At 28.3% G+C, this 18,111-nt stretch overlaps 5 protein-coding genes across 5 annotated transcripts; 2 read left to right on the forward strand and 3 right to left on the reverse strand.

Annotated features, from left to right (window-relative positions):
- Window positions 1-915: 915 nt before the first annotated feature.
- OCT59_009523 (uncharacterized protein) lies at window positions 916-3,052 on the reverse strand (the record flags this gene model as incomplete). The annotated part of the gene is made up of 3 exons (XM_025332679.2): window positions 916-2,417; window positions 2,485-2,544; window positions 2,740-3,052. 3 exons carry the CDS (start codon window positions 3,050-3,052, stop codon window positions 916-918), a joined length of 1,875 nt encoding a protein of 624 aa, XP_025168849.1.
- A 1,325-nt stretch (window positions 3,053-4,377) lies between these two features.
- Window positions 4,378-5,538, reverse strand: OCT59_009524 (uncharacterized protein; the record flags this gene model as incomplete). The annotated part of the gene is made up of 3 exons (XM_066133634.1): window positions 4,378-4,619; window positions 4,700-5,035; window positions 5,112-5,538. 3 exons carry the CDS (start codon window positions 5,536-5,538, stop codon window positions 4,378-4,380), a joined length of 1,005 nt encoding a protein of 334 aa, XP_066000057.1.
- Window positions 5,539-7,976: 2,438 nt separating this feature from the next.
- Window positions 7,977-8,863, forward strand: OCT59_009525 (uncharacterized protein; the record flags this gene model as incomplete). Its single annotated transcript, XM_066133635.1, has 8 exons — window positions 7,977-7,979; window positions 8,072-8,106; window positions 8,224-8,268; window positions 8,341-8,368; window positions 8,449-8,479; window positions 8,539-8,583; window positions 8,658-8,688; window positions 8,851-8,863. 8 exons carry the CDS (start codon window positions 7,977-7,979, stop codon window positions 8,861-8,863), a joined length of 231 nt encoding a protein of 76 aa, XP_066000058.1.
- Window positions 8,864-16,208: 7,345 nt separating this feature from the next.
- On the forward strand, window positions 16,209-16,475 carry OCT59_009526 (uncharacterized protein; the record flags this gene model as incomplete). Its single annotated transcript, XM_025327935.2, has 1 exon — window positions 16,209-16,475. One exon carries the CDS (start codon window positions 16,209-16,211, stop codon window positions 16,473-16,475), a length of 267 nt encoding a protein of 88 aa, XP_025168846.2.
- A 753-nt stretch (window positions 16,476-17,228) lies between these two features.
- OCT59_009527 (uncharacterized protein) lies at window positions 17,229-17,909 on the reverse strand (the record flags this gene model as incomplete). The annotated part of the gene is made up of 2 exons (XM_066133636.1): window positions 17,229-17,401; window positions 17,462-17,909. The coding sequence occupies 2 exons, from the start codon at window positions 17,907-17,909 to the stop codon at window positions 17,229-17,231; spliced, it is 621 nt and encodes a 206-aa protein (XP_066000059.1).
- Between the last annotated feature and the right edge of the window lie 202 nt (window positions 17,910-18,111).

The raw sequence follows: 18,111 nt of genomic DNA on the forward strand, positions 1-18,111 counted from the left end.
TGTGTAAGTGTAAAAATAAGTCAACTGTTTTTTATTATAAAAATTTCAAGTTACTGGGTTACCCGAGGTGACCTGATGCTTTTGAATCAAACGGGTCAGATCGGGTCAGAACAGATTACCCAACCGAAAAAAAATTTCGGTTCAGTTCAGAACTCTAGTTTTGGATTTTGGCAATGATTTGGGATTTCGGCAATAGTTTGGAATTTCGACAATGATTTGGAATTTCGGCAATAGTTTGGGATTTCGGCAATGATTTGGGATTTCGGCAATAGTTTGGGATTTGGGATTTCGGAAACTATTATATGCCGAAAAGTGTTTCGATTTCGGCATATAGCCGAAAGGTTTCGGCACCCAAGTATAATTGTATCACATGAGATCTCCCTAGTTTCCTGTGCGAAGCGCCTACGGCCCAGTTCCTTGATAGTTCTAGGAGGGTTCCAGGAGCTGGCGAGTTTCGATAAATCACGAGATGATCGGTGCCAATCAGATTCGGAAAAAATATTACAGGCATATCAAGGGAGGAATTTTTTATTCGCATTGTAGATTAATTTACACAGAATCGCATATTAATTTCGCAGATGAAGTTAAAAAAGGACGAAGTGTTAACTATTACTTTTTATTTATGCATAACTACACGAAAATGAAAATTCTGGACACGCGTGTCCACTAATTGTGCAGTAATCTGGCACAGTAAACGCAAAAATAGATCTCACTAATCCATGTTATTTTGTTCTCTTCCGCAAAGCATTCAGTAAATTTTCACTCAATAAAGTCAAAACTTATACATTTCACAGAGTAAACACTTTTATTCTTCAAACAAAGCAAGATTATTTATTAAATTTCCTCCAACATCGTAAAAGCTGTATAATACAAGAAAAAAATTTTTCTATTTATTTTTATATAAAACTATTATTATTATAATATCAGATTGATTTGTACTTTTAGAGCCCATTGCTCGACATTTTTAATGGCGGGATTCATTCTCAAGACTGGTCGATCTTCGTTAGAATCTTTATCTCGAGTTGTGTAACTTTGATGTTTAAATTTGTCGTATATGTCATCTGGAACCACGAAGTAAAGTTGAATTTTAGCATTTTGATCACTAATATAGACTGGCATGTTTGTGATTACTTTTGTCAGCTCAACTTGTTTTATAGGATGATATTCCGACACCGTGACTTGAAAAATATAATTAGGTGTTACAAATAAGTCTACCGCACCAAAATTTTGTTTATCTGGTACGATAACTATGTTTTCTCCAGAATACTTTAAGAGATCGGATAAATTTCTTACAAACCCAGCTTCTGGCTTATGATGTACGAAAAATTGATCTTTTTCTTCACCTGTCAGCTTCCTTACTTCAAATTTCTGGTTTCCAGTACGAAATAGGTGGATTACATAACATTCAAATAAAAATCCCTTTGCACTAGCCTCATAAGGACTTCGCATAAGTCGTATTTTGTGCAAACAATCGACCCATGCTGTCTCTTCTAATTTTTCCTGAATTCTCTCGAATACATAGGGAGAGGCCCATTTGTAGTGATAATTGCGATGTGTGTCATCCGGCCATCTGTGAATGATTCGATTGCTAATTTCGACACAACTTTTTTCATCTTCAGTAAAACATTTAATAATCTTATCGAAGTTATCGGTCTTTGAAATGGCTAATTCAATACGACTATAAGCTTTTTCCTCAATTTTTTTCTTGTCTTCAGCATCCAGTGTTTCTTCTTTATTTCCAACAACATCTTTTATTGACGCCTCAACATTTCGAAGGACGTATCTAGGTACTCCACCTGCTTTATGAAAAAGATTAGTCACTATTTCTTTCGGCACTAGTGGAAAAGCATGCTCCCGACAATATAATAATTCTTCTAATGTCCACGGACCCATATAATATTCAATTGGATGAAGCTTATCAAATTCTTGAAATTCTGTTTTTGCAATTCCATTTGGTGATAGGGAGACAACTGTTGTTCCATACACTAATTTTGGGGATGTAATACCATCTGCAAGGTACCAAGTTGTAGTTAAATTGAGTAAATATTCGAAATCATTATATGTTCCACAGGTTATTATTTGATCCTTAAAACAATAGAAATCTTGACTGTTGATAGGCTGAGAAATTACAACGACATCTTCACATAAAAGTTGCATTAAGACGTAAACTAGGAAACATGATTTTCCGATACCCGATGTACCGGTGATAAGGAATTTCTTTAAACCGTAACCTGATTTCTTTTTCAGTTGATCGTAAAGATACTTATATGATTTTCTCACATAAAGTACTTTCTTTTCAATCACTGCAAGCTCTTCATTATGTTTAATAACATTATTTTTTTGTTGGTCTTGTTGCATTTCAAGAAGTTGGTCCTTCTGGCTCTTTGCTATATTATAAATGCTCTCAAACAACGGGTCTGATAGGTGATGTAAAGTCATTAGTTATGGATTCTGGGACTCATTTTACACTTTGCAAGAGCTTACTTAATTTTTGCTTCTTGTCAAATTCATTCGACTCTGTGGATTTGCGTTTCCCTGGCATATCTGCACAAAAAAAAAACTAACATTAGTTAACGAAACAACATCCAAATAGTTGTCAAAAGAGGTTAACGTATCACGTTCGAGATGACCAATCATGACGACGCAAAGGCTTACCATCTAAATTGGGTAAGGAGACCAAAAAAGGCAAAGTTAGTCCGAATGTTCAAAGAGTGTCATTTCAGTAAGTTAAATGCTTACCAGAAGAAGCAGTAACAAACAACAGAATATTCTTTGCGAAAGAATCTTTAACATTCGTTTCCTCAATATTGAAAAGTCTTAAGACAGAAACAAGTACATCTTTCTCACGTAGTTCTACTGCCTCATTTGGATTATCATTATTATACGTTGCTTTGAGAGTGAGACTTGACGAAGTGAAAGTATCGAGTTTTGGAGCCATTTCGATTTTTATTTTTTTCTTGAGGTCGTCCACATCTTCAACTTCCTCTAATGAAACTTTAGTCCAGTTATCAGTAGGATTTATAAGTTTAAACCAAACCTTTGGAGTTATCATGTTGAGTTTTGTGAATGAAAAAAAAGAGAAATAATAAGAAACGAACAAAGTGATTTTACATTTATATTCATCAAATTATAAGTCCGAAGTATCACAAACTTTCATTAAACATTCTATCAAAAGTTTTTCGTGTAAATATATAATAAAATCACGCGTCATTATGAGATATCTGAGATATCTTGACTCATCATATATCAGATATGATTTATTATAATCTTATAATCCAAATGCTTTTTATTATAAACAACGCGTAACTTTATTGATTATTTTTTAGATATATAACTAATCAGAAAATGCTAGAGAAGCGAATGAAATATATGATGCTATCAAAGAGGGAGGGAGTACACAGATCCGACATGTCTCAAGAAGCTAACTGAGCAACAAAACCAACATACCTTGATATTAATTTGCGGAATATACGAGTTCTTTTGATTGTTGATTTCGATGATGTTGATAGTGGTAGATTTGAAATTTTATTAGAAGTTTTCGCTCTTTCTTGATCTTTGATCTGCGAAAGAAAAAGTTATCTTTTACTTCGAGTTGCAGAGTAATATATAGTTATTATCTGTTTCTTTTTTCCGAATCTAGGAGGAAAAAAGGATTTTTGCTTATATTTGCACAAGGCGGATAAAAAGATTCACTAACTGGGGGCGGACACCTTTTTATATAATTTACAATAGGTCTAAAATCGACAGGACTTTTGGAATACGCTTTGGACGATCACATCATCATAGTAGCAATTACTCAAAATGCGCTACCCCTATTCTATTGTATTCGCAAAAAAAGGATAAAAAAAATTGGAATAATAGTGTATACGCGTAATATTGGATGGGCTAACGTCAACAGGGTAATACATCCATTCTGAGATCTGATTTACAAATTTAATCATCATGATAGCATGTATAATATACAAATTCAAGGGGCAGTTTTTTCAAAGTTGCGTGATGAACATATATGCCAGAACATTCGAGCGCCATAATTCATAAGGCGCTTCGTATGATGAATATAACATCTATTTCTTGGCCGGTTTTATTAATAGATCGATCGTATTGCGACCCTGCCTTTAAAAATAGACATATGTGACGTGATTACTATGCGTAATGCATATACTGCGAGTGTTACATATGCGGAAAGCTTCTTTATTATCATAAATCAAAAGATTCATTATTCCACAAGATCATGTGATTTTTAACTTGAATGTAAGATTAAATATTACCCAATTACTCACGCGAAAAAATAATAGTAATGAAAAGTTTTTTTATTACAATATCAGATATAATGTGAGCTACCACGCAAAATAAAATACAAAGTTCGGGACTTTAGTCCTATAAATATTTACCAATTACATTATTATAACCAGATTCATCCATATCAATGTATTTGTGAACATTTTTTAAATTTCCCACAAATTCAGATTCAGTTGGTGAGGAATCTCCTTCATCCTCGTTTCCATATTCAGGTCCATTTTCACCTGCATTCTCGTTGTTTACGTTGTTTATATGAAAATCAGAAATTTCATGTAATTTAAATGATCTATCAAGGCATATCTTACATTTGTAGCAATAACCTAAATTGTTATCAATCAAAAAAGAAAATATTAATATGCTATCATAGATATAATGGCATTGTCTTTTAGATCACAAATACCTTGAATGACAAAATTGTAATAGTTTTTAGGTGGGTTTCCAAACGTATCTTCAATATTTTCCGATCCATATTGCTCCTCACCATTTAACATTATCCTAACGGTACTGGCCTCTTTATTATTTTTGAGATTATCAAATATTGCTTTATTTTCAAAGGATACTTCCACTTTCCATAACCTAATGCCATAGAAATCATTATCCGAAAAGGACTTATAATATTTTTTCATAATGATCTCCTTAAGATCGACAATACGTTCATTTTTTTCTATTTCTATCTCGAAAAAGCCACAAGTACCTAAACTTCTAACGACGCTGTGAAGAGTAATTTTGGTCGTTTCTTCATACATAGAGCGTGTTAAAATTATGATCATGTCTTGATAAAGAAATACATTGCTAAGATTAACTAGACCTACCTCGATTAATTGCCAAATTTGCCATTTGTTGATTTGCTCTCATCAATGGCGAATCGACAATAACATGAATATATCCTACTTTTGGAAGTTTCTCACCATTCCAATAATTGCTAATAATTTTTCTGAGTTTCTTTGCATACCTCTCTTCACCTTCTTGTAATTCAAGGCTTAAAAATTCGTTTTCATCATCATTAGGAATTTGTACCTTCCATAGCATTAAGTCATCAGCCTTAATATCGGGGAAAATATTATTTTTCTGCTTGATGACTTCATAGATTTTATCTTTAAGAGAATCAACGTAATCGCTAGAGTTAATTTCAATATCAAATTTCTCAGCGAGACTGGAACATCCAAAAATTTCTTCAAAGTCTCGAACGAGATGACAAGTGAGCTTAATGTCCTTCATATCTCTATAAGGATTACCCATGATTAATAAAATCCACGTATTTATAATTCAATTTTTCAATTTCACCCTTTTCCACGACAAACCTGTTATACGCCAAAAAAAAAATGTCAATTATTGCGCCTAATAAAAAAAAACATCATTCATATGAAAGTTGGTTTCGATCGTCCTGGCTAAAGGTAGATCTGAATCGAGAAAGATCAAAGTGATCAACCCAAATCGCAGAAATAATATTAACCAATTTTTTCCATCTAAAGCAATTATAATGGCCTTGAGTCCGTTTAATAATAACAAAATTTACCGTTTATTTCTTGTAGAATGAATACTATTGCCCACCCCCTATTTCAATTGTAATCACAAAAAAGAAATATAAAACGGAATATTTGCTCATCATGGATAGATGACGAATCGCACATGTTGGGGGTGTGTACCACTAATTCCTATTCAAAAACAGATTAATGTATGATTAGCCATACACGTAATTTGAATGCGCTAACGTCAGTAGGATAATAAAAATATACCGTTTATTTATAGACAAATCTGTAAATCATAGATTCTAATCGGCTCTATTTCCATTTTTGAATTCTTTTTAACGACGCCCTGTCTTACGATCCGCATGCAAATCAGGATGTGTTTTTTATTAGTAATTCAGAACTGCGTAATGAGTGAGATAGAACTAAACTTCTGTTTGCTATAGTTAAATGCTTGTTCATTTTCTTCTGCGATAGTTTTTAAGTCTGAGGATATTTCCTCTATAGATTTATTTTTCTTAGTTCTTGCTTTATTTGTATTAAATGAACTTCTATTTTTGTTATAGGTTGTTTTGATCCTTCTGCAACCATACCACCTAATCCTATAATAGAAGAAAATAATATCAAGTTATGGTTTATAATTTATTCGGGATATTATTTATTAAGAAATTTATTTATCTACATACTTTTTGATGTAGCATTTTTAGATTTTTTTTTGGGTGCCATTTTTATTTAGAATATTTAGAAAGAGTGTGGAAATCAGCTTACATTTATATTAATGCAGTAACCGCGTTAACTACGCGAAGAATCTTCTGATCACAAATGAATCAGAATAAAGTACACGCTTGAAACACGAAAAAAAGTTCAAATTTTTTGTCACTATTTTAGGGGGCAATTTTCATCAAATAAAGCAAAGTGTTTGATCTGACATAATAAATCACATGAGTTTATATTTGTCATTACGAAACAAACTTTACCCCTGACATTTTCAGCGATTGTTATTATCTAGCTTTTTTTGTTCATGGTAAAGGTCTTGTGGATTGTTAAAAAATTTATTAAGTACGTCACATCTCCACGTTTTAACGAATTATTGAATTATTATTATTACTCTATTTTATAATTTACATTTTTATCATTTATATGATTTAGCGAAAAAAAATTAAATTGAACCTGGCAGTAAATTTAATTTCTTACAAATGTAGAGATTGTTAAGTATTTGTTTACAAACTTAACAATTTATTTTAATTTGTCAGTGAGCTTATGTTACTATTTTGTAAATCACATTTAAATTGGAATAAAGAAATGAGCAAAAGTTTGTAACCGGTAACTTACATAATGGTAACGTATTGGCAATGACAACCAATCTTTAGTATTCTGAGACAATATTCTGGTCAATCATGAACGCGAATCTGTCAGTGAGATATCTCAATAATATACCAACTCTGATTGAAGATCACCGGCTGGTACTCCTAAAATTTATTGTGTGTGAAAGTTTTTCTCTCCCTTTACTGATTTCATCATAACACTAAAGTAAATGTATCTTCGATAAAAGTCATGGAGAATTTAAATTTCAACACAATGCCTTCATCGGATTGAATATTATGGTAGTAGCCCGATGAAAACATTTTTTTGCCATGACATAATGTATTTTCTTATATGAAAATTTAGCCAATAAAAAATCATCTCCTCTCATCAATTTCGATAAAAAAAAAATTATTTTATAGCGAAAAAAAATCTTTTAAAATACTTTAAAAATTTTTTTTTTTTAAAAAAAAAGGAGCTAATAATATTACATATTACATAAGAAAACTTAATTCTTTTAGAAATGATAATCCAAACAAAAAAATATTTTTTTTAAACAAAAATGATACACAAAATAGAAAAATGTATAAGACATGCGTTCCTATCCAATAAAAATGGAATGGGAATCCTAATCTATATCTGCCGGTTGGAAAATCCAGATCTTCAACATGTAAAATAAAAAGCAATCAGAAATTTACTTATTGTTGGCAAACCGACAATTATGCCAATTAGACTCTATTTGTCAATGTGATACATTAAAATGGTATATAGAAAATTAACTGGTTGAGATTAGGGGTACAGACTTTTTCTTTTTTTAGCAGTGACGTTACGGCAGTTACGTCGGTAAAGTTTGTTGCATGTGAATTGTCAAGGCAAAATAAATCAATCGGTAGATCAGACTAGTCAATTATGGTTTGTGCTGAAAGATAATCTTTTTAGCGTTAATAAACTTAAAAAAATTTTTTCCTTTTTAAAAAAATTACTCTCACGGCTTCGTTTTTTAGGTATGTATCAGCTTAGATTTTTGCGCTTTGGATCGGTAAGTTAGCTTCGAAACTTTTGAAAAAAACTTTTTAATTTTTATTTATAGATATCGGTTTCAAGGGGGGGATGTATTTTTAAAAAAATCGTTTTAAACTTTCATTTCCTTTTTTAGATACCGGCTTATTTGGATCGGTAAGTGCTTTGGATCTTGGATTTGGTAAGTTTCAGTTCGGAACTTACAATTTTATTTTAATTTTTTCTTTTTTTTAAATTCCTCTTTTTTTTGTAGGTATCAGTTTCTTCAGCTTTGGGGTATGGTAAGTTTTGATTTGAAACTTCAAAACTTACATATTTTCTTTAATTTTTTATTAGTTTTTCACCTTTTTTTTTTCTGTAGGTACTGGATCTTTTGGCATTGGACTTCGGACGTTGACTTCTTGGACTTCTTTGGTTGGATTTCTCAACATTGAACAGCACTTGGCTGTAGGTCAGCGTCTTGGAGTATTTTCTCTTAGAACGATAAGTGTCTTTGGTGGGTATGGTGATGTTAGCATTATTAAATTATACCAACGCCATTTTTCTTATCTAAAAATTTTTTTATTATAGGACCTTCGGAACCAAAGGAACTCCCTGAGAGGTAATTATTAAAAGTAGGAGGGGAGTTTTTTTAAATTGAGAACGCTAGTAAGCTTCGTCAAAAAAAAAAAACGATCAACCGGACAATTTTCTCTTTTACGAAATCCAACCTTTTATCTTGCGGAGTAATAATGTCAAACTTGAGTAAATTGAACATTTGAAGGGAAATTTTGTAAACAAACGAATTGAACACCGGGTAAAGAAGAAATTGCGGGGAAAGACATCGATTTACAAGCGAAATTAATCAACAACGAATTGACGCGATACTATAACGACATTTTAGGAAAATCCTAGTTTTACTTTAAGGTCATGATATTATTGATATATATAATTAATTAATTTAGGTATATAAAAATCATTAAAATATTAGTATAATATGTATAATATGTATATTCGTTTCACACATATTATCATATATCCGAAATGTCCGAAGCACTCGTTTAAAATCACGTGTCTTATTGGTTAATCACGCGTGCAGACATACCTTGCATTACAATGTGTCTAACCGTTAATGACTTAATGTCCCGCTACGCTTTGGACAATAATAAATATTAACAATACTTTTTTTTGCCATGCAAGTGTGTCATGTGTGTGTGTCATGTGCGTATCGTTTAAAAAAGATTTATCAAAAAAAAAATTTTTTAGTAAATGTGTGGGGTAAGGATGCATTTTTTTTTTCTTTGTATGTAGTCATTCTTAAAATGGATTTCGTTTTTAATATATTAATCCTTTAATCATCACGTAAAAAAACATGCCAGTATATCACCAAAAAAAAACCAGCATATAATCAGGTTTATAAGTAACACACACGTGGTACAACTTGTGCTATTTAAACAATCATTTAATTAACAATATTATAACTAAAACTAGAATGTGATATTTAAAATCAATTGTAGGTTAATATTGTTCAAAAAATTTTGGCGTGGGATACTTTTTCATTTTCCTAGAGTTTTTATAACCGAAGTATTAAAGTGTAATGCGACTATAAACATTAAGGCAATCAAGGGTTGATTATTTTTGGCGGTAAACAAAAAATTCTTAAATTCGCGCCACATAATTTTACTTTAACCTAAAAATTCTTATGTTTTACAAATATTACGTGCTATTTGTGATTTCCATCATCCGCGGAATCTTAAAAAAAAATTCATTTATTTTAGAAAGGGTTTCCTAGATTGGATAACAATCCAATTCCTTTGTTATGCTTTACTGTGATTATATTTTTTAAACTTTCATTTATATTATTTTTGTGACTTAAATATGCTTGGAAAAAAAAATTTTTTTCATACTCTCTTGCATGAATCAAGTATTTAAGGTTCAATTCACGTGATTTACATTTTTCAGCGGATACAAATAAATTTGTTGTCCGATTTTATTATTATATGAACAAAGGAAGGTTCATTGATTGAATTAATAAAATTTAAACAAAGATACGGATATTTATTTTTAATTTTTTTTTTTTTCGAAATTTTACGTAACGAAAATTAAAATTTAGTCTGATTACAGTTAAAATGGTGATGTCAAAATGAATAGGTCATATGCACGCACATTACATATTTAATAAAATATACTAGAACTTACTATACATTATAATAAATTATATACAGTCTAACCTCGATATACCGATATTCGATATACCGATATACTATTAAAAACTTGATATACCGATAAAATTTTATTTTCCCACTATATGTGAGGACATATAAATATCGGTATAACTTAGATATAACGATATTTTCTAAAAATTTTATATATGTCCCGACATATCGTTATATAAAGGGTTGACTGGACCCCGTTGTGCTACATTACAACATTGGCCACATGAACTTCCAGTTTTTTATGCAAATTTAATTTTGTTCCTTCCTTTTTTAAAGTGTGGGTGTGATGTGATGTTACTATGTATTGTATTGTTATGTATAATGTTGTTAGTTTTTTGTTGTACATGCTTGGCGGAGGGTTGGTAACTAACTCCAAGGCTTATTGAATATCTAAATTTTTTTATTTTCTCATACTTATTTTAATCATAAAAATAGTACGGAGTATTGTACGCGATCTTTTTATCTATTATGTTGTAATTGCGTGATTTACATGTTAAATTTGGGTTCTTTCAATTCTAAGTATTTTACACATAATTTCGCTTTTGTACGATCGTAAAAAAAAAAAAAAGTTATTTATGGAGTAAACAAGTTTTTAAGATATGACATTTTTTTTTTCAATGCATTAGATGCAATTAGAAGAGTACTTTAATGATTTGAGTTAGATAGATTAAATTGATGATTACGGAATGTGATGAATTCAATTGAAATTTTCAATAGAATTCAAACAATGCATATTCATTTAATGTTTCGCTTTTTTATATTTGTTGATGTTTTCTCAGAGAAAAAGGATGATATATTAAATTTATTAAATTTATTACATTTATTACATTTGAAAACGTTTTACCTTATCTTACTTCAATTGAACCTGAATCTCTTTTTTTTTTTTGATTGAAACTTTTGAAAAGAATTAATTATAAAATAACGATTGTTCAATTTCATGTATAATTACAACAACGAAATCTTTATGGATCTAGGTCAATTTAAAAAAGAAGTTGTAAAAAAGAAGCTGTTTGAAAGTGTGACACAAAATTGTGAAATATATTGTCATATTACTTTTTTTTTTAAAAAAAAAGTCCGATATTATTTTACTTTATTTATTAAAATCATTTTAAATTCACCCCTCAGTGACAATTTAAAAAATATGTATTTTTTTACAATAATAATAAATACTTTCAGCGCTAAAACCAATTTATTATTATATCGTCGCATTCCATATTTAGGTTTATAATCCGGGTTCATGCATATTCAGTTATACACACAAATAAATATATATTACAAAATAAAAATAAAATGAAACACTAATTATCGATAATGAATAATGAGAATATGGGATATATTAAAACAAAATGGTTTTTTTTTATTTAATTTTTTTTTGTAACAAATAAATAAATAAATAAAAGGAAAATTTTTTTTTAAAAATCATGTGTAAAAAAAGAAAGTACGAAAAAATATTCTTGGGTACAGTTAAAGATCTTAGACTTTTTTTTTTTATGTTTTTTTTTTCAAATTGGCGTATTTTTTTACCGCATATCTTTTTTGATTAGAAACTGATCATCATGACTTGAAAAGAATTTCATGCATAATTTACTTAAGTTTTAATAGAAAAAAAGAGTTAATGGAAGAGTTTCAAAATATTTTGACGCATTAATGCATATGAGTAAAAAAAAGAAAATGATTCATTTCATTCGTTCTTGATTGTTTATTAAAATTTATGAGAGAACAAGAAGAGGTGTAATGAATAAATTCTTGAGACAATTTGAAACAATGAAATTCCATGCTTGGTTTGTTTATGAATTTCGATCATGTGGTATTTAATGTGGTGTATTATTTATTATTTATTTATTTTTGAACAGCTGATTAAGAAATATAAGAAAGTAAAAAAAAAATGCAGGGATTAAGTTTTTTATTACTTTAAAATGAAATTATCACAAAGTGATGAACAAACAACGTAAAAGAAGTTAAAAGAATAAGGAATAAACTTAAAACGCAAAAACAAACGTTGACAGAGGAAAAGTTGAGAACCGGGAAATCCAATTATTCTTTTGAGAAAGAGTTGGGGTAATCAACAAAAATATCATATGATTGAAAAAGAAAGAAAGAAAAGAAAGCAAAAAAAATATACAAAAAAAAACGCGGTTTTGGAAAAAACAAAAAAAGCTTGAATTATTTTGTATTTTTATAAAGTGTATAAAAAAAATTATTCATGTAAGTCATGTCGTAATACATAATCTTTTTTAAATGCAAGAAATGCAAAGGGCGTCTTTTATAGAATAATATACATATAATTGACCTATTTTTTTTATTTTTTTTCTCACAATAAAAAGATGATGCAATTTTTTTTTTGGATCAATGATGAAAATGTTTGAAGTTGGTGAAACAATTCAAGATTTTTTTTTTTCGATAAGTTTGATAGTTCGGAACAATTAAAAATGATGTGCGGAGTTTTTTTTACAATTATTATTTTTCATTGTAATTAATCTAGTTATATTATTATTTATTCAATGAATACAATTAATAAATTTCCACGTTTATATCTATAGTAGTTCATGGAAAAAAAAAAATGTCTGAAGGGGAATAATGCCCAAATAGGTTTTATTTAAAAACTGCGGACAATGAACATCTTACTCCCGGAATTTAATCTTATTTTTTCCGACTTTTTTCACGTAAATATTTTATCGAATATTTTATCGTATTGATCACTAATACCAACCTTTAATGGTTTATTTTCTCGTACATCAATCAAAAAAAAATTTTTTTTTCTCTTTTCCCAAACACTAAACTAATCGACTTCATCTCTAAAAAAACATCAACGCAACACAAATATTCATAATAATAATTCATGATTCCAAACAGGATCGATCTACCAATTTTCAGATCTTTAAAGAAAAAAATTAACATTTTCCGATAAAGAAACAAATGAAAGATAAAAAATAAATTTAACCTTTTTAAATAAAGTTATTATCCATTAAAATTTAAAGAAATACAAAAACATAACAAGATTTTTTTCTTGAGATGACCTCTAAAAAAAAAATACAGTAGTAAATAGTAATAAAAATGATAATAAAATAGTAATTAAATAAACGTAAACAATAAATAAATAATAAATAACTTTAACTATAAATCCGATTTCCGGAATGGAATCGACTTTTTAATCTCATTCATATGAAAAACATGATATCTTTTGTTTTGGTTCACGAGGTCTCATTGAACAAAACATTTTTATTATATAAATCGAAACTCTCAACTCTTTTCGTTGAAATTTCTAAATAAAGATATTTTTTCCCCTTCTTTTATATGTATACATTTCGTCATAGAACGTTTAGTTTAGAGCGTTTAGAACGTTTACGTTTTATTATTACTATATTAACCTTAAATATTGTTGTTAACATTTCTACCGATGAAAAAAATAATGTTTTTTTAGAATACTATAAAAATACTATCAAATACTATCTTGTACTTTAAGATAATACTTAGATATACGTTTTATCGGGGATCAAAAAAAAAACGCTAAAAAATCGTTAAATTTTATTGGTTTTCTTATTATTATTTAAAAGGAAAAAAAAACAATGATATAATGATAAAAAAATGATATAATGATACACACCCTTTCACATCTCCATCCTCTCCCTTTATAAAAAAATTATATATTTAGATCCATACATTTTTACCAATTTTATTATGATTTTAAACTATAACTCTATTAAAGTTACATATAAAATCGTTATATAATGATATATAAATGTTATAATAATGTTATATAATGTTATATATAAAAAAAAATGTAAGCCATGACATGTGCATGCCTAGTAGTAGTTTAATGAAATTGTTTTTGTGATGATTTAATTAGGTTTTAAAATTAACACCACGTTGTTCGGAAGATTAACTATTAAAAAAATTCGTCACATACGTCACATCCATCACATCCTAGTTTTGCTGGCTTTTTTAACGTATGACAAAAAATTTAGCCATTTTTAAACCACAATTTAACGCATTTAAACAATTTTGCAAGTGTATGCAAATTGTTTGAATGCCAATTTAAACAAATTTTTAATCTTTTTTTTGGAATCATCACAATAATTAATAAAATCATGTCACCATAATAGTTTCTCCGTGATTTTGTCACCTGCATTAGTTTGCATTGCATTAGTTTGCATTGCATTAGTTTGCATTGCATTTGCATAATCACCAAAAAAAAAAAAATTTTTTCTTTTTTTTTTTTAAAAAAAAAGAGAGGAGAATGATGAGAGAATTCTGATCCAAATGTGATTTTCTGAGTAACGCGAATTTTTTTTTTACGCCAAGAAAACATTTCATCAGTGACGATACTTACCTTCTAATTTGCTTCTAATTCCGGATTTCTTATTCAATTTTTTTTTTCATTTACGTTTATTTTACGATTCTTCGTGGGATATAAGTTTAGTTTAGTTTTACACGTCTAGGAAAGTATAACGCCAAAAAAAGAATTTATTCTTGAATTTCCCAGATTATAATAATAATATTTTTTTTTTTTCTGAGACGCGAAAAAAAAATAAAATATAAACAAATCTTTTTTTCTTTGATGATAAATTTGTTAACTTGTTAACACCTCTTTTTTTTTTTATCTTTTAAAATAAAAAAAATAAAAATAAAAATAATCCTGTAGGAGAAAAGATAAACAAACATTCCATAATGAAAAATTATATTTTAATATAATATATATCTATATAATTATAAAATAAAATAAAATTTTGATGTTCTTAAATGCAAAGTAATAAATCAATATTTGTGGCTAGACGCGAAAAAAAAAATCACTTTTCGTTATTTACGTTATTGTTGCGAAAAAAAAAATTTTTTATTTTTATTATTGTAAAAAAAAAAAGAGTTGGTTAAGTTTTTTTTTTTTTTTTGTTTACATGCGCATATTTTTCAAATACCAGACTGAATGGAGATTGCAAAAAAGCCACTTTCCCCCATTTTACCCAAAAAAAATCAACTGTTAATTGATTTATTATACTGCTCGGTTGCCATTTTATAATTAAATTAACTATAAATGTACAGTTTAATTTTTTTTGGAACTTTCTTATGAAAACTTTAGAAGAAAACAAGAAAACCTCCCCCGAAAGAACCTTTCTTTATCATAATAATTTTAATATTGATATATAATTTCGGAAATAATATAATGGATTACGTTGAAGAAGCAAGAATTATCACATTGTATACAGTCAACTCTTCTTATAACGAATTTTGATATAACGAATTTTACGGATCTTCAGCGTGGCACAGATTTTAACATATGAAAAAAAATCTCATTAACCGAATTTTACTAATTAAATGCCGTATAGGCGTATACCGTTTAACGAAGTAAATTTTATAATTTTAGATATTTTGTGTAACTTGCGTGCGTTTTTGCATTATAAAATACAATTATTATACAACAATATACCATAATATACAAATATTTTCCGGGTTATACCAGATTTTCCCATCATATTAACGATAACGATAACGAAGGCCTGATCAGCCCGGACGCCAACTTCGTTATATTAAGAGTTGACTGTATATAATATCCACGATTTATATATATAAAATATATATTTATAAATAAATTTTTTTATAGAGTATCAAAAAAAAATAATTTAATTTTTTTATATAAACCCTCTCTGGCATCTAACGCAAATATTTAAAAATTCCTTCTATTTTCCTGCTTTCACGAACTTTTATTTCATATATTTTTTATTTTCTTTGAAAGTTAAGTAGAAATTCTTACACTTTTCCTTCCCAAATTATTTTTTAAAAGATTCTTTTTTTATAAAAAAGAGACGGCAAAATTATTTTTGATTCAGTTCTCACCTTGAAGAAAAAAAAAAAAAAAAGAATTAATAACTATTTCGAGAGAACACTTCTAAATTTATTTCAAGAAATTTTAAAAATATATATAATTTTTAAAATGGATAATGAACAACCACCAACAAATCACGAACGTGCTCCTTCAAAAATTCCATGCAATAACTTAAACACTTGCGACTTTTCAGATACAACTTCTAACAATCCATCGTCCTACGCTAGTTTTGCTATTCGTAGACGCCGTAATCAACGACGTTTAAGACATATTACAATTAATATGTATATATGGATTCGCATAAGTAGATTACCCATGCAACCCACAAATAATTTATTTACAAATCAATTTTTTAATGGATCCACTTTTCCCTGAAGAATGAATCAATCGCTTATTAATTATCTTCGCTTACGTTTAGTCGAAATCGCAAAATCTGCAAACCTATCCAATAATATATGATCAACAGTAACAAATATTATGTCAACTCTAAGTATATATGATCAACAAAAACAAATACTAAGACTATTTTTACGTTAAGTGTAAATTTTACATTATAAAAATTTTTACTCTCTATTTTGCTTTTGGGCAAAAAATTTTTATGCTACTATTATTAATATGAATTGTTTTGTATAAGTAATTAAGTATATACTGTATGTTAAAAATTTTTGAAAATATTTTATTTTATTTTTTTTTCTCTCAATATATTTATGGTGTATTAACATTGTTTTATATATGAAATTCCTTTTTTTTTAGTTTATTAAATATTTATATTCTCTTTATATTTTATTTTACTTAGAATTATTTAAAATATTTTTTATATTCCATAACCTTTTTGTGTTATATCTAAGTACGGTGTAAAGTGTGCTTTGCGTTTTTATTCATTCATTCATTTATTCATTTATCCATTTATTCATTTATTTATTTTTGGAGCTGTAATTTATTTATGAAATTTTTTCACGTGATCAAGGCATAATTGCGATGTTTTGAAAATAAATTTTATTAAAAGTTAATTTAAAAGTTTAAATATGAATACATAATAATTTTACAGTTTTACAATGCAATTTCAATTATAAATTCCTTAATTATTCTCACTAAAAATCCTTTTACTTTAGTTTCAACTATAATTCATCAATTTTTCTCGCTAAGGATTCTTCTTTTACAATTACGCAAATCATGACCTGTACCCCCACATCCTTTACACTTTCTTTCCTTCTTATCATTTCCATTAACTTCTAAGTTGCCTTCAGTTTTCTTTTGTTTCTTATTCTGTCTTAAAGTTTCTCCTTCACTTAAGTATCGACCTGGGATCGTCCACGCCGTCTTGAAGTTACTGGATTAGAACATTCAATATTTTCTTGTACTTTCATCAGTTGTTTGATTACAAAGTAATTCTTGTTGCTTTTCATCAATATATGTTTGGAGTAATCCATTCAACTCATTATAACAATCTAATTTTTGTGTTAAATCCAAAGCCTTTTTTGCGAAACCAAATGCTTTTCCATATTTTAATTTTGCCAAAATGATTCCTTGAAGCTTTTCTATATAAACTTGTTGATGAATATAATTAAAATTGATTTCTTCACAAACCACTGCTGAAGAACTATGATCTTTAACAATTGATATAACATCTAATAAAGCTATATCTTTATCATCAATATTTAACTTTGAATCTTGATACCAGTGCTGATTTATTAAGGAAATATGAAATTTTGCTTGCGAACTCTTCCTAAGAACTCTATAAAAATGTCTACATGAAATACCATATGATATTAAAAGGTTACAGGTATAAGAAAAACTTCCATCTGTCATCAAAACTACGGAATGTAATTTTGTTTGTGACAATTCTGGCCTAACTTTCCAAATAGAACTCCGAACAGGTCAGGTAGGGTCAGGTAATTGACTTAACCCGACCTGTCTCATTTTTTTCAGATTGGGTTGAATATAAAAATAACTTGACCTGACCCGATCCAACCTACCTGATTTTTATTAAAAAAATTTTTTTTTTTGACCT

The sequence above is a fragment of the Rhizophagus irregularis genome, chromosome 17 (genome assembly GCF_026210795.1).
Source record: "Rhizophagus irregularis chromosome 17, complete sequence".
Taxonomy (NCBI): Eukaryota; Fungi; Glomeromycota; class Glomeromycetes; order Glomerales; family Glomeraceae; genus Rhizophagus; species Rhizophagus irregularis.